This window comes from Pipistrellus hanaki, assembly GCF_964339955.1.
Source record: "Pipistrellus hanaki genome assembly, chromosome: 7".
NCBI lineage: Eukaryota > Metazoa > Chordata > Mammalia > Chiroptera > Vespertilionidae > Pipistrellus > Pipistrellus hanaki.
In genome coordinates, this window is record NC_140509.1 from 71181268 (window position 1) to 71205460 (window position 24193).

At 37.3% G+C, this 24193-nt stretch overlaps 1 protein-coding gene across 4 annotated transcripts; it reads left to right on the forward strand.

The window, feature by feature from the left end:
- The first annotated feature begins 8749 nt into the window (after window positions 1-8749).
- Window positions 8750-23020, forward strand: TMEM244 (transmembrane protein 244). 4 transcript variants are annotated; one of them, XM_084889757.1, is made up of 5 exons: window positions 8757-8990; window positions 16401-16551; window positions 17193-17266; window positions 21155-21280; window positions 22538-23020. In XM_084889757.1, exons 2-5 carry the CDS (start codon window positions 16541-16543, stop codon window positions 22594-22596), a joined length of 270 nt encoding a protein of 89 aa, XP_084745883.1. In that variant the 5' UTR covers window positions 8757-8990; window positions 16401-16540; the 3' UTR covers window positions 22597-23020. The 4 variants fall into 4 exon arrangements, 2 of the variants coding, with proteins under 2 accessions (XP_084745883.1, XP_084745884.1); XM_084889758.1 differs by having other exon boundaries at window positions 16466-16551; XR_014795517.1 differs by lacking the exons at window positions 21155-21280; window positions 22538-23020 and adding an exon at window positions 16945-17080 and having other exon boundaries at window positions 8750-8990; window positions 17193-17249.
- The last annotated feature ends 1173 nt before the right edge of the window (window positions 23021-24193 follow it).

The following is a 24193-nucleotide window of genomic DNA, read 5'->3' on the forward strand; positions in this document are numbered from 1 at the left end:
AATGGAGCCACCAGACCAAAAGGCCTGGGAAAAACGTTACACCAAGAACTTTCCTATGGCTGAAACATATTTAGCCCATGGAAGACAACAGAACGGAGTTGTTGTGGTTTTTTTTTTTGTTGTTGTTTGTTTGTTTGTTTTTTAAAGTATTTTTCTCCTAAATCATGTTGTTAAAGGCTTTGAACATGTGAATGAAGCAACTTGAAGCTTGTTTTGACTTGAAAAAGTACTCAATGTTGTGTGTGAATCTGGCTCTGCATTACCTGACAGGCGTACCTGAAGCCTTCAGAGCACCGTCCCAGCCCCAGAGTGTAGGCTGATGGGCAGGCTGTGCACTCAAAACCAACAGAAATCCAGCAATGCACGCAGAGAAGAATCGCTATGTTGCTTTTCTTAAAATAATGTTTGCATTACTGTTGTGATTCTCATTTCATTGAGGTGAAGGGGGGTGGGGAATGGCCATAAACTAAAATGTTCTCTTCTCAGCATCAGCATCTCTTGTCTCCTGACATGTCCCTGAGCATGTCAGTCCTCGGCACTGCTGTCCCTGCTTCATTTCGATTTGCTCTCACACACCCTTAGCCCATCCCTCCGAGAGCTGGCGCTTGCCTGCAGAGTTTCTAGATGTTGTACCAGAGGCATTCTGTGTCTTTATTACATTATAATTAAATCACTTTTATTCTGTTTATTTATTTTTTTATTTTTTTACTTAGTACAGTTCATAAAAATGAAAGGATTTGGCACAGGTCTGTGTCCACCAAAGCACCGCAGACTCTTTTTCAAATGTTCTTGGTCGGGTAAAATCTCAAATGCATCTTGCCAAGTGCCCTTTTCTCCATGACTTCCAAATCCATGCGAATCTCAGGGAAAATGCAATCCGTATGTTTCTGATTCATTCACTCTTAACTCATCATGCTGTTGTGTGTGTGTGTGTGTTAAAGAGAGAGGAGGGAAAAAGCCCCACAAGTTTATGTCCAAGAAATCCTAGCTCTATTTTTTAAAAGTATAATCTGCTTTTAGTCGAAATGTTCCCCAAGGGGAGCATAGAAGTTAACTGTCAAGGATTAAACATGAACTTGAACTTCTGCCCATCCTCTTCCTAACGTCAAACAATCCTCTAAGAGGTAAGTTCCAGTCAGAATAGAGAGAATGTGGAATGACTGCACATTTCTGCTGGCAGCTGCCTTCCCAGAACTGAAGCTGACTCCGTCTACCCTGAGCCGGCTGCTGAACAAAGAAAGCCAAGTTCACCCCTTAGTCCTGAGCACTGGATCTCAAATGATCGCCCTTTTGCTGAGTCACCCGTTCAAAAAGGTGCCCTCGTGGATCTGACCTGCCGCTCTGTGCAATGTCTGAGCCCTTTGCGAACAATGCAGTATCACTCTTGGTAGTCATTCTCTCCAAAAGGGGAGAAAAGTCTTTCTGTAAATGGTGTATTCTGCATCTTCCACAGTATTGTTTGTTTACTTTTTTTTTTACACATCATTTTAGGGTCATGAACTCACATTACAGAGGACTTTAGGTTTCACGCAAAAGCACCGAAATACTTTAAGATGCTGAACACATTAACAAGTAAATAACAAATACATGTTTATGCATTGACTTCTCGCTGAAGCAATCTGGTTGGCATTTTCTCAAGGGAGTTATTTAAATTTTAAATGGAACAACATCTCATTTAGATTTCTGCAAATGTGCTAGGGCACAGAAGTAATTTACATGTACATGAAACTCTTCACTGGAGCACCTGGGTACTTGGCAATAATTAAAATACAAAGTAGCCTTATTAACTTTTCCTTTGAATGTTCTACTTTTTTGCTTCTTCACCTAGAGTTAGAGGAAATTCCTAGAAAAGAGTGTCAAGTACTTAGAGGTCCTTTTTCCTCCTACCCATAATGCCTGGCGGCAGTGTGAGCCTGTAGCTCTCTCTGCTGCATCCTTCAAAAGCTGCGCTCTCCTCTCCCATTGTATATTTACCGTCTATTTTCAGAGTCTGTGTTTTTCTTTCTTAAGCTTGCAGCCCCTTGTGTTCCCACTGCCAGGGACTGAACAGTTATTTCACTTTAATGCCAGCAATATAATTAAGGAAACAGATGATAGAGAATATAAAAATGATGGAAAATGCTATAAATCAGAAAGTTCCACAACAAAGTTTCAACAATGACCTGGGTGTGGGTAATTCCCATACTTGATGCAGTTGGCCCCAGACCTTCATCCTCGGAAGACATGATTTACATCAGTGGTTCTGAAAGTGTGGTATTCAGAAATGTAAACACGGAGTCCAACCCAGACCCGTTAACTCAGAAACTTTGTGAGTGGCTCCCTGAAATCTGTTAGCAACCCTTCAGGTGATTCTGTTGCTCGCTGGAGTTTTAACTGGCCCTGAAAATTAATGTGTTGGATCCAACTGTTTGCTTTCCATTTCCCATCTTATTTTATTTTTTTGATTAAATGTATTGGGTGGGGTGACACTGGTTAATAACATTATATACCAGGTATGTTTCAAGTGTATAATTCTATAATACATCATCTGGATAATGCAGTGTGTGCTCACCACCTATAGTCTAATTTCGTCCCATCACCATATATTGGACCCCCTTTTCCCTCCTCATTCTCTCCCCCAACCCCTTCCCCTCTGGTAACCACCATCCTATTATCTGTGTCAGTGAGTTTGTTCTTTTTTTGCTTTCTGTTTTATATCCCACACATGAGTGAAATCATATGGCTCCTGTCGTTTTCTCTCTGACTTATTGAGTTTAGCATTAATACTCTCAAGAGCTATCATGTTGTACCAAATGGCAGGATTTCATCCATTCTTATGGCTGAGGAGGATGCCATTATACATATGTACTGAATTTTCTTTATTCAATCCTCTGCTAAAGGACATTTAAGTTGTTTTCATGTCTTGGCTACCATAAATAAAGCTGCAATGAACAGATACCTTTATGAATTTTCACTTTTTTTTCAGGTAGATACACAGAAGAGGGATTGCTGTAACTGTCATAAGGTAACTGTATTTTTAATTTTTTGAGGGACCTTTACATTGTTTTCCATTGTGATTGCATCAGTTTACATTCCTACCAACAGTGAATGAGGGTTCATTTTTTTCCACAACCTCTCCAACATTCATTATTTTCCGTCTTATTCATAAGAGCCATTCTAAGAGTATCCTCTGCTTTGTTAACCTCAGCATTCTTATCAATGGCAGCATAATTGCCTTACTTTTTGTTGTGAAAACCTTAAAGTCAGTGTTACTCTTCTTTTTTTTTTCTTCTTTTTCTTTTTTAGCCCCCATCATAAAGACTGCCATTTTGTAATCGTGATGTTTTAATTTATTTTTTAAATTTGTACTGCTGACTTCAACTGGGACCTTTTAAAAAAATTATTGATTTGAAAGAGAGAGAAAGGGAGAGAGAATGAGAAAGAGGAAGAGAGAGAGAGAGAGAAAGAGAGAGAGAGAGAGAGAGAGAGAGAGAGAGAGAGAGAGAGAGAGAGCATAAATAAATGGAACAACATTATGCATCCAGCATCCACTGGTTGATTCTTGTATGTGCCCTGTCCAGGAATCAAGTGGTGTGTCTGGATGATGCTTCGATGCTCTAACCAACTCTGCTACCCAGCTAGAGCTCTAACCGCAGTGTTTTTTGTTTTTGTTTTTTTAATATATTTTATTGATTTTTTTTTGCCCCCCTCCCTCCCTCCCACACATCCCCTCCCTCCCCAGAGTTTTGTGTCCATTGGTTGTACTTATATGCATGTATAAAAGTCCTTCGGTTGATCTATTATCTCCCCCAGATCTTCCTCCCCTCCCTGCTGTAATTTGACAGTCTACTTGTTGATATACTGTCTCTATATCTATCTTTTGGTTCATCAGTTTATAATGCTCATTATTATCCACAAATGAGTGAGGTCATGTGGTGTTTCTTTTTCATTGATTGGCTTATTTCACTCAGCATTATGTTCTCCAATTCCATCCAGGTTGCTGCAAATGATGAGAATTCCTTCTTTTTTATGGCAGCATAGTATTCCATTGTGTAGATGTACCATAGTTTTTGGATCCAATCATCTGCTGACGGACACTTAGGCTGTTTCCAAATTCTGGCTATTGTAGATTGTGCTGCTATAAACATAGGGGTGCATATATCCTCTCTGATTGGTGTTTCTAGTTTCTTGGGATATATTCCTAGAAGTGGGATTACTGGGTCAAATGGGAGTTCCATTTTCAGTTTTTTGAGGAAACTCCACACTGTTCTCCACAGTGGTTGCACCAGTCTGCATTCCCACCAGCAGTGCACGAGGGTTCCTTTTTCTCCGCAACCTCGCCAACACTTGTCGTTTGTTGATTTGTTGATGTTGGCCATTCTGACAGGTGTGAGATGGTACCGCATTGTTGTTTTGATTTGCATCTCTCGGACAATTAGTGACTTTGAGCATGTTTTCATGTGCCTTTTGGCCTTCCTTCTGTCTTCTTTTGAAAATGTTCTATTTAGGTCCATTGCCCATTTTTTAATTTAACCGCAGTGTTTTAAAAAATCTAATTCTTCTCACTTATTCTAAGTCACTAAACATCAAATCATAAGGTCTTTCCAACAGACCAAGCAATGTCCTTTCTATATTAGAATAATTTTTTATATGCTGACTTTAGCTGTCATGTGCTGCTCAAGACCAGTGCAGTTTTATTTTGAACCAAAATACAATTCTCTTGTTTGTCCTTTGAGGCCTCCACAAATCACTATTCCTTTACTGCCTTAGTTTCATTTTTCTAGCAACGCAGATCTTGTTGGCTTGATCTCACTTCCTTTATGCTTTATGTTTCTCTTATTTATAATAGAATGCCCTCCCCTTTCCTTCCACTCTATATTCTGTTCTCATTGAAAATCCAATTCCCATTCTTAAAATAAGGACTCTATATTTGTCATTCACTCTTTGTTTTTACTCTGTGACCACAATACCAAATTTGCCCTCACTTGCAGGTTTCTTTCCCATGCATTATTTAAAATTGACAAAATGTATGTTTTTTTGTGTTTTTTTTATAACCTCATAATGTTCTTCCACTCTGTATGGCCCATTTCAAGTCACAGATCTGTGGTCCACTGACCTAAAAGTAAGTAAAGTGAGAGACTGAAATTAGTGTTCATATTTGCAGTTATTAGTAACACTGGTTTAGGTTTATGGGAGAAAGTAATAAAATTGATACCTAATAAGAGTTTAGCTATTCATAAACACTATCCCATACCAATTGCTCTTTTATTCTGTGCCATTACTATTTAGACATATTGTTCCTTATTGTGACTTTATCTTTCAAGACATAATTTATTGCTCAATAAATGTGAAACCATGAAATAGTCATGTAATTATACATGTACACATATATCCTCTCTTTAATGTGGGCCCAAACCTACAGGAAATTCCAATAAGGGCATACGCAAACAAAATTTTACCTCAATTTTGATTGGTATTTTCATAGCTCCCTGAAATAAAATAAAGCCTGCTTGTTCTTAATGTTTTTTTTTTTATAATTTAGTGATATCATATAGAGAACTATATTTTAATCTCAAGAAGGCAGAGAACAACAAATGTAATAGAAGGCCATGCATGGGAAAAATGGGTTAAAGAGACTCAGCAAATCTAAAAATATATAGTACCAGGCTTTCACGGCCAAGCAGACAATGACAGAAGGAGCAGAAAGCATTATGGGAGCTGGTTTTCTTTAATCCTGACACTGGGGGCAAAGGAATTTTACTCCATTACTTCTTCTGAATAATTGATTTTGTTAAAATAGCATCATCACCACCACCATCTTCATCGTATCACTGAAAATTGTATTTATAGAGGTCTTGGGGCTGAAACAATTTCAAACTATTGTCAAACTCTAAATGGGTGAGGAGCCCGGCTTGCTGGCATGGAGCCAAGCAGAGTGATTAGAAGTCTTGGGGCTAAAATTGTATGTGAAGTTCTATCATCAACACCAATCTTTGATTCTTATGATTAAAATTGCGCTTGGCCACAATTATCTATGAAGCCAAAACCTAAAAATCTCTGAAATTATTTTTATCACTCTTTTGATGGTAGAATATTACTTGATCTGAAATAGTTTTTTGGCAGAACCTTACCTGAATTGACACTAAATTATTTACAGTTTTTATTTGTGCCACTTAAAAGTGAAAATTCATACATTTTCCCACTCAAACAATGTGTTTGAGTACAGAATAAAGTTCTAGACTTCTTGGATATGTGATATAATTTATTATATGTATCCCCTTAGCAGTCTAAAATTTAAAATTTTCTGAATATGAAAACACATCCAGCCCCAAAGAGGAGGTTTACTGATTGTGGTGCTGAATTCATTTTCTCTTCCGATTTTATCAAGAAGTTCTAACTTATGTACTATTGTCTTGAAAATAGCTCTTAAAAATCTTGAAGCTTCTGAGTGCCTCTACTAAGTAGATAAGTTAGGTCTTATCAAAAAGAAGTCTGGATACAAATTATACAAAGGGACTGAAAATACTGTAAAACATGATAAAATGTCAAGGGGCACAATTCAGAATCCAAGAATGGAAAGAATTTTCCATATTTTATTCCTTAACTTCCATATGAGTGTGATGAATAAGAATTAAATGTACTTACACACATATTATGTGTACATGTGTACATACATACTATGTACACATGTACACATTATCAATCTAATGGCAAACTTGGGAAACAGAAGTAGAGCCATTGAATATGCATGGTTTGTCTCTATACCTTGACTTATTTTCAAACTAGATCATAATACTCATTGAAATAAAAGATGGTTATTGTTGTACTCACATACACACAATCTCCACCCAATATATTGGCCATTTATTTTTTCTAGTGTGATTATATAAAACTAGTATTTTTCTTTTTTCTTTTTTTCTTACCATTTGTTACAGCATGGATAGACGAGGGTAATATTTTGAGTGAAATAAGTCAGTCAGAAAAAGACAAATACTATATGATCTCACTTATATATGGAATCTAAAGAATAATATAAATGAACAAACAAAATAGAAAATTAATTCTTTTCAATATTATATCCAGTGGAGTGGTGGCAGTGCAATTAGTGTTGTCTCCCCTCTATTAAACCAACTTCCTAAGAGGATAAACCTTGGGTAGTTCCTGTTGAACTGGAGGATTCCAAAGGGATTGAGTTGTACATAACATGCCTGGGTTCTTGTTCCAGCATTATGAAGGATTCAGCAATCTGGAGAAAGGCTGTATGTAGATTAACTAGGAGTCCAAAGATGAAAGATACTTTTGAAAGGCATTGGGGGTCAGAGGAGCTTTAGCTAAAGATCCAAGTTCTTAGTTCTTAGTTCTCCTTGTCTCAGGACCCCTGCTTTTTATTAACATAATTTGTCCTAATTATGCAAGGTGGAGATAACACACTTCAAAGGGTAGGGTTTCCAGAAGAATTGTCAGATTGGGGAATAGTCTATAGACCGTTCAGGTGTTTGGCCAACAGGAGGCAATACCATGTAGATCAAGATGTCCTCAGCTGTCTGGAAGCAAACAATCATCCTATTCAGGTGTAGGGGAAGTGCCCTTTAGCCACTCCCACAGGTAATTATACATGTGACTCAGCCCTCAAGTTTCATCAACCTTTTGATAAAACTCTTGTAATTATGACATACTGGAATTGGCTTCAGGCAACAACATACTGAATATGTTGAAAGTAGAGCAAGTGAAGCACAGGTTTTGTTATGACCAAAGGCCTCACTCCCAGGGTGCCTTGACCTTTTTAGAGAGAAAGGCTGGCCCCATGGCTGTTACAAACAGGGGGAGGCACAGGCTTTGCACAGCCCTTCCACATTCTCTGAGGGTGCACCCAGGCCAAAATCGGAAGCAGACATTGGAAACTATTACAAAGTTGTTAGCAGGCAGGAGAAAGAGCCCTGCTCTAAAGGAACTCACCATGACGGCAGAGACACAGGGCAGCACAGATTAAGGCACTCATCTAAAGCATATCAATAAAAGAGCATTGACAGTGCTATTAATATGCATTATGAAACTCAAAGGTAAAAACATTTCCAGAAGAAAAATATTAAACTGTGGTCTTACTGAAAACCTTTTTTTTTTTTTTTTTTTTTACCTTTAGCAAAACCATGATTTTATGTATGAGATGTGATTTGCAGAACGTGCTTTGTGTAGAAGTTAAGATGCTGTAGTGGGAAAAGGACCACAGAATACACATGATCATGCACCCATCTACAAGAGGTGCCAATCAAAAGATAAAGGGATGAAATGTGGTCGGTGACAGATTGGTTCTGGATTGAAGCCTTGGGCACAGAGACTCAGAGCTCCAGGACTGCATGCTGGCAGTTCTTAGAAACATTGCCCGGACTGTACAGAGGCTATCATTTCAGAGCATGGGAATCTTTCTGTTTTCCAACATAATGTCAGAATTTTCATACCCCTTTGCCATGATGTAAAAGGGTTTCATAATTTCTTTTTTCCAGCTAAAATCCAGTCTGCAGTCCTTGGGAATGAAACACAGAAGATAGACTATGCTACACCATGAATGGCAGTGCCGTCCTCTGAAGACAACCTCCCGCCCTTCTTACTGGAAACCCGTGCTTCTGAGTTAAGTATGACACAGTAATTACTCATGCAGCCCGGGAGGATTCCAAGTCTCTGCCTGTTTGCAGCGCCGTCTAAAAACAATCAACTCGTCTTTCAAATTTGACCAAACCACAAAATGGTCTGAGAACTCAGTTGTCTAATAAGGATGTTCATTTTGGCACTCAGCAGCTTACGCATGGCTCACAGATGGCTTCTGTCTCATTGTGTATAATCCAATCATCCTGCGCTATTGAGTCTCACGCTCGGTCTTCAGGAGTAATTGAAAAGCTCACAGTGACTGACGATTGCCTCTTCTTCCAGATGTCGTCCACATAGGAGAGTGGCTTTCACCACCTCGTTGACATAGGATGTGACATGGTCTCCTGGTCAGAGTTGCTCCAAGCAAGGTAAAGAAAGATAACTTCTCTGCATTCTCTTTCTGTTACTCCCTGGCACTGGTGTAAGCAAATCACGTTCTATAAATGGCCTTTCTTTCCGTAGCAACTTGTTTCACTTTTGACTGGGTACCCTGCAGAAAACATTTTGCAACACTCTTGCTCATATGGTAATGGTGGCAACACGGAGGCACCCATGCCCAAGAAAGGATTCTAAGACATTTAAAGAAGAAAAGCCACAAGATGTTTTTATGAAATAGTGGTTGTTTTGAAGGCACAGGCCGACTTTCTAGTATTAACACCTGCACTTCTGCTCTTCTTCTCTGAAATCATGACAGTTTGTCCTCAATCTTTCTTTGGCAGGATGTGGCTTTTATTTTTCTAACTTCTGAAGGACACATAAGGTTTTAGAGGCAAAGTATTGAAACATTTTAAGCTGTGGGTATGTTAGTTTTCTTTCTCCTTGAGGCCAGTAGTTAATAGTTGTATTTTATTTCAGTATAAAAATACTCTTTCTTTAAAAGAAAAAAATCAAAGCACCTAAAACAAGGAAAAACAAGGAAATCTGTAAAGCCTGGAAGCAGCTGAGTAAATTCACACGGGCTTTGGGCTTCCAAAGATCTGGCCTTCAGGGAATGCCACTCTGCAGATTTTTACTTAAAAATTAATTTAGGATTTCAAATTAGTGCTGTGTTCATTTTAGTAAAATATCAGCACTAGGTGTATATCCTCGCTTTTTTTCTGTTCACTGCCATCATCACACCATGGTAAGAAATGTTAAGTACAGCAACAGCTAAGGGGAAAATTTATACATCAGTAAAAATATTTCAGGGAGAGTATTTTTTAAAAACTTGTTTTAAGAGGATTTTAAACTGTTCCTAATTTATAGTTCTGGGATTGAACTAGCAATGATAATAATTGCTGGAGAGATAATATCAATAATTAAAATATAACATCCATTCCCTTAAGTAGCTTACATAAAGACACACATACACACACAACACACACACACACACACACACACACACACACACACTTCTGGTGTAAATGCCCAGGTAATTGCTGCAGTTTTTCACATTTTTAGAATCCCAGAGTTTTATATGTGAAATCACAACCTTAGAACATTAGATCAATAGTGAGTATGCTTAAACTAGGTGAGTTGTTGAAAATCTGAATTCTCTTGCTACATCCCTGTAAGTTATGAGTTAACTTTTCTGAAGTCCTGTTCAGTGTCACTATCATCAGCACAGGAATCACTGATATGCTCATAAATCAATAGTAATAGCAAAAGTGACCTTTTTTCTAAAGAGAGTTCCAAGACCCAACAAATATTTATTGAGTGCATACAATGTGCCAGGCATTGGGCTAATTAAATCTCCCCTATCCCTACATTTCAAATGAGAGAAAAGCTGACTCAAGGGAAAGAGTCATGGCCAACGGCCATTTAATTAATTTGCTGTCTGGGGAAATTGCACAGGAACTGGGAAGAAAGCCCAGGTATGAGGACAGCTATGCTGTGCGGAATACAATGCATTTGTTGTTCAGAACTCCAGTGGAATACGTGTTATATAAATACAGTAAACTCATATAAGATAACAACTGTAAAACAAATGTTCATGTAAAAATGTCAGAGGCACAACCCATTCCTGCATTTCCTAGTGACTGTTGACCTGACGTGGAGATTTTCACCCATACAGACATGAACAGAGGAAACTACTATTAGCAGGCTGGATCCTGTGTTGTCATACCACAGGTGAGAGAGCTTGCTTTCATGATTACATTGGGCATTGGTGAAAGAACCAGGCAGCCGGCTGTCACATGGGGAGAAGTAGAGGGCTAGGCAGATATAGCACTTGTGCTGGGAATTTTACACATGTGCTGAAAACAAAACTCCCATGAGATTTTACAGATGGGTCAAACAACATGCAGAGTGTAAGTGGCCAATGTCACACACATGCCAATGAGGAGCTGGAAAAGAAATCCTAGTGTAACTGACCCTAGGGGCCACATTTATAATAAACTGACCAGGGTTCTCAGTGAAGTGGGTTTTCATTTGTTTTCTTCTCTTCAGTCATTATTATTAAATATATATTTATTGAACACTTAGCAAGAGCTAAGCATCATTTTTTTGTGACTGAAGAATTAAACGTGATTAAATCACTATATCTGTCTTTGAGAGTCTAGAGAAGCAGGAACCTCCATAAATAAGGACACTACAACCAAAACCGGTTTGGCTCAGTGGATAGAACATCGGCCTGCGGACTGAAAGGTTCCAGATTCGATTCCGGTCAAGGGCATGTACCTTGGTTGGGGGCACATCCCCAGTAGGGGGTGTGCAAAAGCAGCCGATCGATGATTCTCTCTCATCAATGTTTCTAACTCTCTGTCACTCTCTCTTCCTCTCTGTAAAAAAAAAAAAAAAAATCAATAAAATATATTTTAAAAATATATTTAAAAAAATAAGTACACTACAACACAGGTGGTCCAATCTGGAAGACATGTGCACAGCGCTATGAATGCAAAGAAGTAGGAAGGAAGGGATTCTGTCCTTAAGTAGGGGGTGGAGTGTGACCATGATATTGGGCTAGACATTGAAGAAGAGGCAGCATTCCCTCCGTAGAAAAGAGAAACGCTGCTCTAGTTAATGGGAGCACTGAGAACTTCCAGGTTTCATAGACTTAATGAAGGAGGTTATTATAAAAGAACCAGGCCCAGGTTTCACAGGGGAATTCACCTAAATCTGCAAAGGTCATATACTCCCAAGACTACTGAAATTATTTCTGAGTATAGCAAAAGAAGAAAAGCCACAAGATGTTTTTATGAAATAAGCATTGCACTATCAGCTACACTTTGGTTAATCAATAGCAAAAAAAAAAATATTGGGTCGGCAAGTAAGTAATTGCGGATTTTTAAAAGAAAATCAAAGACAATTTTTTCATGGAACTAAATAACTTTATTCTGTAATGTATTGCCCATTTTGATCAATGACCTTTTGCCATCTTTCAGGCAGCATCATAATCCCACGTTCAAAAAACTTCTGGTTTTTATTAGCAAAAAACTGCATCAGGTACGATTTGACATCATCATCATTATTGAAATTTTTACCATTCAAGGAGTTTTGTAAAGATCGAAACAAAAAGTAATGAGATGGTGCAAGGTCAGGACTATATGGTGGATGTGGCAAAACATCCCAACCAAGCTCCATTAATTTTTACCGAGTGACCAAAGATGTGTGTGGCCTTGCATTGTCATGATGGAATACAACACCTTTTCGATTTGTCAATTCGGGCCGCTTTTCTTCAACTGCATTGTTTAATTTCGTTAGTTGTTCAATGTAGACATCAGAATTGATCGTTCGGTTGGGTGGTAAGAGTTCAAAGTAGACAATTCCTTTGTAATCCCACCAAACTGATAACAAAACCTTCTTTTGATGAATATCAGCTTTTGATGTTGTTTGAGTTGGTTCACCTGGCCTGCTCCACGATCTTTTCCGCTTGATATTGTTGTAAACAACCCATTTTTCATCGCCAGTTATCAGTCGTTTTAAAAATGGATCATTTTCATTACGTTTCTTTAGCAAATCGCAGCTGCTAATGCGTTGCGTTAACTGTGATTCTTTCAGTTCGTGAGGAACCCATGTATCGAGTTTTTGAACATAGCCAAGTTGTTTTAAGTGATTTTCAATGCATGTATGTGATACATGAAGCTTCTCTGCAATCTCACATGTTGTACTGTGACAGTCCGAATTGATTATTGCTTTGATTAGGGCGTCATCAACTTCAACTGGACGACCAGAGTGTTTTTCATCTTTGAGTGAAAAATCACCAGAACGAAATTTGGCAAACCAATTTTGACACTGCCGTTCTTTTAAGGCTTCGTCACCATAAACAGCACATAACTTTTTATGAGCTTGCGATGCGTTTTCCCTTTGTGGAAATAAAAAAGCAAAATATGATGAAAATGTTCCTTTTGATTTTCCATTTTTCAACGAACGCCAAACGAAAACTACAAAACAGATCAAAAAACTTTTTTTACTGATTAACAGCTGAATAGCCAACTATCAAATAACAAAATGTGTTTTACATTTTACTACGTCTGCAAACCTAAAAATTCAACTGAAGCCATATATGTGTGAAACCCGCAATTACTTAGCTGCCGACCCAATAATTTTAAGAATAAAATGAACAGGAAGTATGTAAAGAGAAATTGAAATACTTTTGAAAGATACAAAAGTACATTTGAATATATTTGGAAATTATTCTGGGATAGCAACAGATATTAAAACCAAGGGGTGAAAAGTAACCATTATAAAGCTATATTTATTTCTATTTTAATAATAAATTTAGCATGACCCCAATAAAAATAACAAATTTGTTCTATGAAGCTATTCAACTAGATTTTGAAGTTTATTGGCAAAATATAGCTAAAATTAGCTAAGAAAAGACTAAAAAAAGAACAATGAGAAGTGAGCATATTAAAACTTATTATAAAGTGTCCAAAATTAAAACAGTGTGATATTGATTCACGAATAGATAGAAAGACAGAGAGAACAAGGAAAGAAAATAGAAAGCTCACAAATAGACAAAATGCAAATGGAAATGTAGTGATGACATTTTTAAAATGTCAGGATGTGACAGAGAGCAAGGAAGTACAAAGAAAATGATGGGAATATGTAAAATAAACACAGAAGGTATCTTGTAGTTGCTCAGATTAGTCAAATTTGGGACAATTTTAGCATCAAAATTATAATATTAATGCATTATATCATAGAGAATATAAAAGTCTAAGGGTTACTGAAAATAGACAAATAAACAATAAATGCATATTTTCAAGAGTAAGAAGGAAAATCTTTTTTATGGAAAAATGTGTATTAATTTATGGAAGAAAAATATAAAATAAAAATTACCATTTTACACACCAGTGTAATAATTAACTTAGACAAGGTACATATATCAACAGATGCTAAAACCAAGGGGTGAAAAGTTTTTGGGAAAGAAGATATTCGCATAGTCTCAAATGCTGCCTCACAGATTACTTATGATTTACAAAGAATAAGCAGTATAATTAAAGTAGAGATCTGACAGGTGTCACCTTTACTAAGTGATCAAACTGACCATCATCAATAATGAGACAAAATGATATTATGTATCCCCTCATGAGGTACAATGGGAAATACACAATATTACCTTTGTAGAATTCCTCCCTAAAGAATCTAATCAAGAGAACCGTCAGACAAAGTATGACACTAGCCTGGCCAGCATGGCTCAGTGGTTGAGCGTTGGACCAATAACCAGGAGGTCATAGATTGATTCCTAGTCAGGGCATATGCCTGGGTTGTAGGCTCGATCTCCAGTGTGGGGCATCCAAGAGGTAGCCGAACAATGATTCTCTTTCATAATTGATGTTTTTATTTCTCTTTCCCTCTCCCTTTCTCCCTGAAATCAATTTAAAAAATTATAAATTAAAAAAACCCACAAGGTATGACACTAAAGAGATACAACAACCAAATGTAACACATGAAAAGTTAATTGATTCTTGTATTCTCAAATTTTTACTATATATATATTAATATACAGACTACCTTATATATTATTTATCTCATACAAACTTGCAACTAGAGCTAAATAAATTCTAGAGTTCTAGTGGACAGTATAGTGAACAACATAGACAACAATATTGTGTTATAATCATCACATTTGCTAAGAGACTACATCTTAATTATTCCATCCACAGAAAAAATGATAATGATTAGAGGTGCTAACCTTATTACAATGGCAATCATATTACAATATATAAATGTATTAAATAAAAGTGTATATTCTAAATTTATACAATGTTATATATTTCAATGAAAAATGATAAAATGAATTTTAAAATAAAGAATGAGCGTAGAAGGAAACTCAGGATCATGAAGGAGGGGAGACTGTGGGACAAGGAGGGGAAGATACTGGAGGAAAAAAGGGGATGAGAATGATGGGCAAAGAGAGAAGAGATTTGGTGGACAAAGACAAGTCTACAGGCTGAGAGTAGGAGGGGCTAAGGATGTAGTAAGGAGCAGAAGGGACATTGGGGTGTGGGATTCTGAAGGTCTCAGAACCCTGTAGTCCTGGTTTCCTATGCCTCTTAAGCCCAAGACTCTACTCATGTTTTAGGCAGTTGAAAGAAGTACGTTCTTGGTAAATCTGTGAATTTGGTCCCGTTAGCCATGGTCGTTGTATGTTCTGTACTACCTCTCTTCTCTTCTTGCCTTTAGTAGAGGACTCCTTCTGTACCCAAGCCAAGCAAAAAACTTGGTAAATTAGTCATTCAGAGAAAATGAATAATCCCAAAGTGTTAAAGTGTTGGCTAAACAAGACGATTTTAAAAAAGATTCATAAAGTAAAAGAATAAACTGAAAAATTCCCTTGTGACATGCTAACATTTTTGTTATATTCATGAGAATATATTTTTTAAGACAGCTGTCAGAGGGAAGGGCACAGTGGGTTCTGGATGAAAGAAGGTGAAGGAATCAGCCAAAGAACAAATATGAGTAACTCATAGACAACAGGGGGTACGAGTGGGGTGGGGTAGGTAGAAATAGGAGGGGAAAGTGGGGAGACCTGTAATGGTGTAAACAATGAAAATAAAATAAAAAGATTAATAATAAACTTCAGCACATTTTCATGTGTTTATTGGATTTTTAAACATTTAGTCATATAAATTGCCTATTTCTATACTTTATTCATTTTTCTATTGATTTGTTTGCCTTTTTTATTGTAAAAAATAAATATTATGCATTATAAATATCAATCCTTTGCCTGTGACATATGTTGCAAATGTTTTATCCCATTCTATTTTTTGGCATTTAAGCCTAGAATGCATTTGAAGTTTATGTTGGTATGTGGTACAAGACTGGAATCTAAAAGAGTTTTTCTATTTAGAAGTTAAATTTTTTTTCATAATGCTATTTGTTGAATAACTCACCTGGTTCCTATTTATCTGCAATGATTTTTTTTTTCTTAAGCCTCATTATGTGGTAGGGTCCATTTTAGGATCATGTATTATGCTTTAGCCAATTGTTCTGTGAATTTGTATACACAGGCTTAATTATTATTGTGTTATTATGTAGTTTATGGTTCATACTTTTGGAAATTTCTTAGCCATCTTCATTTTTTTCACTATTTTGACAGCTGAGATTTAGAAACATTTTATCAAGTGAAAATATAAATATTGGCATTAAGGAAGTTTGTTGCGGGAGATGGAGGGTATGTGCTATGAATTTATATGCTGCATTAACCCTTGATGTGGTTGTGCAATATGTCAGCTGCTCCAGTCAGCACACTTCCATGTGCACGTTGAAGTCCACCCCACCCTGCGGGACTCCAGGCAAAGCAAGGCTGGCCAGCACTATTTAGTAGTCATTCATCATCTTTTGTTTGTCAGGCTTGTTACCAACAACCATGTGAAGAAGACCAGCCTCTTGGAGCTCACGCCTGTCTTCTCTGCAGGTTGTTTTGCAAAACCTTCTTATAAGTGTCATCCACTTCTGCTCTGTGTACTACGTGGTTCTGAGCCTGGGCTGCATGGTGCTCAGGTAAGTAGCACATTGTCTATGAAAGGAATTTGCATTCATACTTGACCTGTCTTTATGAAATAGAGGATGCAGATTTTTTAAATGGTATTTTTCCTTATTTTTCTTTAAAGTAAAAATGAGCAAATGTGCCATCTTTGAAAATGATGTCTGCATACAATTACAGAATTAGTTACAGCAGAAGATATATGCTTAAAGGACTCAGATCTTAGACCAGAAAGAGATTTCAGAGACTAATCATTTCAATTTACAGATAAGAAATTAAAACCAGAAGGTTCAGTGACTTGCCCAAAAGCACAGTTAACAACTCCATCAGGATTAGAACCCGGTTCTTATTGTTTCCAAGCCCTATACTCTTGCCACAGTATTGGGTTCTCCTCCCACATTTGTTGGCAGGGACTTCCAAGATTACAGGGGAGGCCTCAAATACAATGAACTACACTCAGTGGACAGTATGGACTTAATTGGACAAAGAAGAAAATGCAGATAAAGAGGTTGTTTGGCTGCCATTCAAGTCAGCCGGTTTAAGCAGGTAAAGCTAATGACTTTCTGTTGTATGTGAAGAGCAATGTACAAGACCTTGATGTGCAAAGTTATGGAGTGCCTCCTCCAGTGTAAACTATTTTCATTTGTAACATCTCCAGGGTGGATGAGTTGGATGTCCTGGCACCATTTGATTTCCAAACAAATCCCTCCTGGGCCAACACAAATTATAAAGGTAATCAACTTTAATTTTCAGTCTTTGTCAGCGAGTGAACTAATTGCCTCCAAAAATCAAAACAGTTTTTGTTTTATAAAATGTTTTGAAATATCAGGCCTTTCTCTCAGCCATCTGCATCTTATACCTGACTTCAAAAATGAATATGGAAAAGCACTATACAATTTTTAAGAGGCTATTTCTAAAAGACAGAATGGGATGGAGTAAGTGGAATAAGTGGATCGTGTTCTTATTTCAATTTTTATTTGTTGGTATTATGGGCAAACCTTTGTGTATTAAGCGCCTTTCAAAAATGAAAGGGAGAATGGCTTAGTGTACTGATGTAGAATCACAAAACGATGTAGTTTGTGAGATATGAAATGGGTCAGCCAGTGAAAGATAGGACAGCGATGCAGGCCTATTGGACAAGGCTGTGTTTTCACAGAGCAGAGATTAGTGAAGATCCCAGGATGCCTGGCACTACTTACAAAGTCCTTTCCTCTCACAGAGCACTAACATTTGTACAAAGATATCAATAAACCTTCAACCTATTAGAGCTTTAATTTGGGGCTCAGGGAGATAAGTGCCATGACTCTTCAAAGTTGTTACTGTGTGAATCCAGACTTGTTTAATCTTGGAGATAAAAATGGATGAGCTATCTCAGAACCTTGGGCGTGTATTTGGGGTCAAGTTTCTTGTCTGTTTAAGCAATTTTGTCATCCAAGGAGATGATGTTTAGGAAGGACATGAAAAGGGTATTGCAGAAAGTAAGCTGCAAATTGCTTTCATTTTCAATTAAAATCCTCCCAACAACTTTTGGGGGTAGATAAATAGTACCCCACTTCCCAACTATAGAAAAGGAAACTGACTGAGCCAGAGGTTAAAATCCTGCTCACGGTCTTATAACTCGTAAGCTATACAGCAAAACTAGGACACTGGTATCTTGACTTCAAAATTTGTACTACTTCCTTTAGATCAGTAGTTCTCAACCTTTCTAATGCTGCGACCCTTTAATACAGTTCCTCATGTTGTGGTGACCCCCCAACCATAAAATTATTTTTGTTGCTACTTCATAACTAATTTTGCTACTGCTATGAATCATAATGTAAATATCTGTGTTTTTTGATGATCTTAGGCGACCCTGCTAGCGGTTCTCAACTATTGCGGCATTAAGAAGGTTGAGAACCATTGCTTTAGATCATACTTTTTCTCATATCATAAACAAAGGTATTTTCTATCAATATATGCAAATAAAGCTTGTTCAAGCTATCTCTGAGCAGCTGAGAGTTAACCTATAAATTCTGTAAACACTGATAAAAAGCCATCTCTATTTCTCTCTTTTTTAAAAACTTCTCTTGGACTATGGGTGTAGTGGTTGGAGCCTCACAGGAGAGGTGAGAGTGGTTGGTGTCAACAGGAGGCAAAGAGGGGACAGAAACCAAGACCCTGGACCACCTCCCGCCCCCCTCCAGCAGGTCCAGGTCTGTCATGGCTTTTGGGAGGAGCTGCACAGCCCCCCTCTCCCATCATTCTACCCTTGGGACCAGCCATATTTCCATCTGCTGAGCTGCAGTTGGCAGAGTCATGTGGGTGTTTGTGTACAAGAGAGAAACAAGACAAGGCCAACAAGGCCGCCAAGGTGAACGGTTATCCACGTGTTTCTAGGCCAGCACTAAACCAAGTAGCATTCCTGACTTACTATTCTGCCCTGAACCTGAGAAGAATATCAGGTGACCGGTTAATAATGCGGATTTTTTTTCAATAGATGGAGTTACACATGTTGATATATATGTGATTAGATATGTATGCTATTTTGTTGTATCGACAGCAAGCTTCAAAACTTCATATATCAAATTTGCTGAAGGAGTTAACATCATAGGTATTTTTACACTTAAAAAATGTTGTATTTCATGCCAAAAAAAAAAAAAAAAGAAGAAGAACATTTGCTGGAAGTTATAATTCATTACTTTATTTTGAAGAAAAGTGCTGCTGAATACTTCGGGAAGCTTATGGTGTACATACTCCATCTCAAGATACTTGTGAGTGCTGGTTTAAACACTTTAAAAGTGATTATTTCGATGTGAAAGACAAAGAATGTCTAGGTTAACCCAAAAAGTTTGAAGACCAACAATTACAAGCATTATTGGATGAAGATGTGTGCCAAACTCAAAAAAACAACTTGCAGAAAGATTAAATGTTGCTCAGCAAACAATTTCCGATTGTTTACAAGCAATGGGGAAGATTTTAAAGGAAGGAAAATGGGTGCCACATCAACTGAACGAAAGATAAAGGGAAAACCTAAAAGTCATCAGACCTTGGGTGTGGCCCTCAGCTGGGAGAAGAGCCTGTGCCTCTGACTAAGGCCAGGTAATTCTGGAAGTAAAGAAAGTAAATACAAAAACTTCAAACTGAACAAAAAAACAACAAAACAAAACTCTATTGTTGAAAGTGTTATAGATGTCCCCTCTGTCCTCCCACTAACCCCTCCACCTGTCAACCCCCAGGCCTTCACATGACTATTGTCTGTGTCCTTGGGTTATGCATATATGCATATATGTTCTTTGGTTAATCTGTTCCCTAATTCTCTGCAATAATGTGGGGCTGGGCCTGGTCTGGGATAGGACTGGTCTTTTGTGGAGCTCTGTGAGCCACGGTGCAGGTAAGAGTGGGAATGTGATGGGAAGAGGTGGTGTCCATGAATACACTTGCTTCCACAGGCTCAGTGTTAGGGGGACAGAACACGCTGAAAAGAACTGCATTTCCATCGATAGAAAAGGAACTAGTATGACTTGTCCATTCAACTTTTGAAACCTGTTCCGTTAAATTAAATAGAATTAAAGAGGAGTATGTATGAGGCCTTTATAAACAAGGGCACCTGGGACTTGCACTTGGTGAGTGAGTGTCTTGCTCAACCAGTAGGCAATCACTGGGTTGCTGGTTAATAAATTACTTCTGCATAACAGAGCATAATGTGATTATTTTACTTTTTCTTTTAATATAAACTATGGAGTTTACTTGCTCAGATTTATCAGTTTCTAAATTATAAGAATATACCAATCATTTGCTGTTTTAAAAGGAAAGAGAGGTAATATTTATGGAAAATGACATCATTACTAAGGGATCTTGGTAGCATATCACATCTATTTGTCTCTTTAAAGTTTGATGTCTCTCTTCTTTAAAATCACTATAAGATTTCAAGTTCCATATCAAAGCAAAGGCAAAAGCTTGACCTTTCCCATTTCCAGACTCTTAGAGATTTGTGGTCCTGACCTGTATGTGGTCCTGGCTCTTTATACATGTTCAGGAAAACCACTCTGAGACAACGGGTGGATTTAGGAGAGCGCCTCCATCCACAGGAGTCATTTATGAGGCTTTCTTTCATCCATGGTTATCGGTTATGTTTCCCAGGTGACTATCTGAATGTACCATTTTATTACAAAGACTCAAAAGAACTTATTTTCAAGTTAGGTAATGACTGGTACCAAAGAAATGTTATAGTCCACTAAACTTTAACATTTTTTTTTTTATTTCTCAAAATGCAGAATTGAATTTTTTCATTAGTTTTTAATACATCTTAAAAATAAGACTTGCAATCCAATTACAGATCAGCATGCATTCGTTACATAGTAACTTTTCTTTATTGAATTTTACCTTCTAAAATGCTAAGTATGAAGAATGTGAAACAGAAATGATATAGTTATTTTTCTATAAGTCTAAGGTTTATAAAGAGATGAAAAATATTAAAATTTTCCAAATTTGAGGATTGTTAAGAGAAGGAATATTAAGAAAATTTCTACCAAGATTGTTTTGCAGAATAACTTGTAATGGTCCTGTTACCAGTTGCATTTCAGAATTATTATTATTAATTACTCTAATCCCAAATAATTACATTCTTCCTTTCATGTGCAGTGCTGTTAGTCTCAGCTGAGGTCACCTACTTCGTTTGTGGGTTGCTTTTCATTCTGGTTGTGGAAGAATGGGTTTGGGATTATGCTATTTCAGTAACTGTTCTCCATGTTGCCATCACTTCAACTGGTAAGCAAAATAAAATAAAGGCAACAAAATGTATTAAGCCTGATGTTGTACCTAAATCTCTTCGCAAGAGAAGAACTTCGTTGCATGCATAGCATACTCTGATGACTCCAGAATAAAAACTGATGAGGGAAGATCTTCCCCCTCTCCCCTTATGCATCCTGCCTGCAAAGCTCTTCTACCCCTTCCTCAGCAGGTATTGCCTGGCTACATCTTCCAATTCAAAACTGTACCGAAATGCAGGGGCTTCCTATTCCCCTTTCACATTCAACTTGTCATTAACTTGTACAGGGTTTGCCTCTGTTAGGAATCCCTTCCTATAAAATCCTTCTTTAAGGCAGAAGTTCACCAAAGGCTGGGAGCTGGAACCCAAGGTCTATACTTGGAGGCTTGCAAACTTCCCAATACCAGTTAGTTATTGTAACAAGATTATTGGGTTCTTAGACTAAAGGCTATTTATTTTCACCTGTGATCTATGGAGTTAAGAGAAAATGGATTCAAATTCAAGTTTCACTTTTTTTTCTTTTTAGTGTCTAGTCTTAGGCAAGTCCCAATATGGCTTATATTAGTTGCCTCTACAAAATGGGAGATACTTAGTCAAGTTCCAGCGAGAATGAGAAATTGTCTGACACAGTGTCTAGCATATAATAATTTCTGAGTAAATGATATAAATTTCATCAATTCCTTCAAAATCTATACACCCATTGTAACTTTTTCTCCCTTGTCTTCTATTATTTTTTTATTTTTATTTTTTTATTGATTTCTGAAAGGAAGGCAGAGGGAGAGAAGCATCAACAATGAGAGAGAATCATTGATCCACTACCTTCTGTATGCCCCCTACTGGGGATCAATCCTGCAACCTGGGCATGTGTCCTCGACTGAAATTGAACCCTGGACCCTTGAGTCTACAGACCGATGATCTATCCACTGAGTCAGACCAGCTAGTGCTATTATTTTTTTTTTAAAAGCATACTAGTCTAAGTATGGATGGTAATCAATCTCAGTTGTAATTCAAATTTATTATTATTTGTTAACAACTTGAATCATTCATTTTTTTAGTGCTTTCATTTAGTAATGTTATAACCAGTCTTTAACTTAAGAACACACAATTTCCAAATGAATTGCTGCACTCCAGCATCACAGCTATTGGAAAATGCCAGAATATCAATACTCTAGCATCAATTTCCTGAGACATAAACTCTTTCAGTAACTTGGAGGACCATTGAACTCTCATCACCTTAAATCTCTGTTTTATTTTAGGTCTTAATACTTCCTGGAAGACAGCCATAGGATATGTACAGCAGGACTTGGGGGCATAAGGTGGTTCAGCCTTAAAGATTGAGATAAGCAATTGGTTCTGGACCCAGAAACGTTACAAGTTAATTGTCAAACACATGGTACATAGAAAATGCTTAACAAATATTGCTCAGTCGAACTGAGTTCAGAGTGAAGTGGCTCAGAACTTCAGAGAAAGCTGAACATTGAGAACACAGGATAGTCTTAGGACCATCTCTGAGGCATATTTTTTGGTTCTCTTTCCATATGAATGGCAGTACTGTCTTTTTAGTAATACAAGAATAAGAGAAACTGTTTAATTTCATTTTTTTCTCTGCCCACAAATTGCTCATCTGAATTTATCAATTATATATCTAATAAAAACATTAACCAAGTGAACATGGGTTTTTCTAAAGCTTTTTCTTCGAGTTAAGACAGGTGTTGACCACAAAATATTTTTAGGTTTCCTTTTTTTCAGTAAGTTTGGAAATAGTTTTTTTCTAACTAGTTTTATTCTTAGTGATGAAAAATAGAAACGCAGCGCTTTACCGTATGTTTTTCCCTAAAGTTGAGTTTCTGTTTATGGTACCAGAATTACTAATATTACCTACTAATCTCTTCATAGGTGTTTAATTCTCCGCTTACCTTGCATATCCAAGTATTAGATGTATACTTTTCTCTAATATTGTTAAGCACATACAGAAAATATGTGTACAAAGTACTCATATTTTATTTTGTATATATATTTAAAAGATATAAATTTTTGTATCCCTTCTTTTATTCTTAATCCTCACCCGAGGATATTTTTTCCACTGGTAAAAGAGAGAGGGAAAGACAGAGAAATATAGATGTGAGAGAAACACATCAATTGGTTGACTCCTGTACATGCCCTGTCCAGGGCCCGGGCTGAGGAGGAGATTGCAACTGAGGTACGTGCCCTTGACCATCAAACCCCAGACCCTTCGGTCTGCAGGCTGATAGTCTATCCACTGAGCCAAACTGATTAGGGCTCAAAGATATAAATTTTTAATAAATTGAGGGAAAAATACATATGCTATAAGTGTAAGTGGAAAGATTTTTTGCACCCCCCCCCCCCCCGGAAAAACAAGAACTTATCTTTTTTGGATTTTATTAACATTACAAAATTTACTGAGCCGTAGCCAGCTCAGTCACATAACAAATGTCACCTTGATATGAGAGTCCGCTTTGGCATAATGGGATGGCCAATAGAATTTCTTAAAATAGTTGGCTGACTATTTTAGTTTCAGTAACCAGGGTTGGATTACTCAGAGGATAGTTGTCAAATGATGTCTGAGGTAACCTTTTTTGTTTTCCCTTGAGTTAAACATTTAGATATAAGAGAATAGTGGCTAACAATCTAGAAAATTCTCTCTTTGTCTCACACTTGAAAGGTCTTTGTGTGAGGAAGTTGTGTGGGTCTTTCAGGCTTCTGATTCACTAAGGGCTCTTTTTAAAAAATATATTTTATTGATTTTTTACAGAGAGGAAGGGAGAGGAACAGAGAGTTAGAAACATCGATGAGAGAGAATCATCGACCAGCTGCCTCCTGCACACTCCCTACTGGGAATGTGCCTGCAACCAAGGTACATGCCCTTGACCAGAATCGAACCTGGGATCCTT

Coding starts and splice junctions, on each gene's coding strand:
- TMEM244 (XM_084889757.1), top strand. Junction 17,267..21,154: donor GGCCAACACAAATTATAAAG/GTAATCAACTTT, acceptor TTTCATGTGCAG/TGCTGTTAGTCTCAGCTGAG. Junction 21,281..22,537: donor TGTTGCCATCACTTCAACTG/GTAAGCAAAATA, acceptor GTTTTATTTTAG/GTCTTAATACTTCCTGGAAG.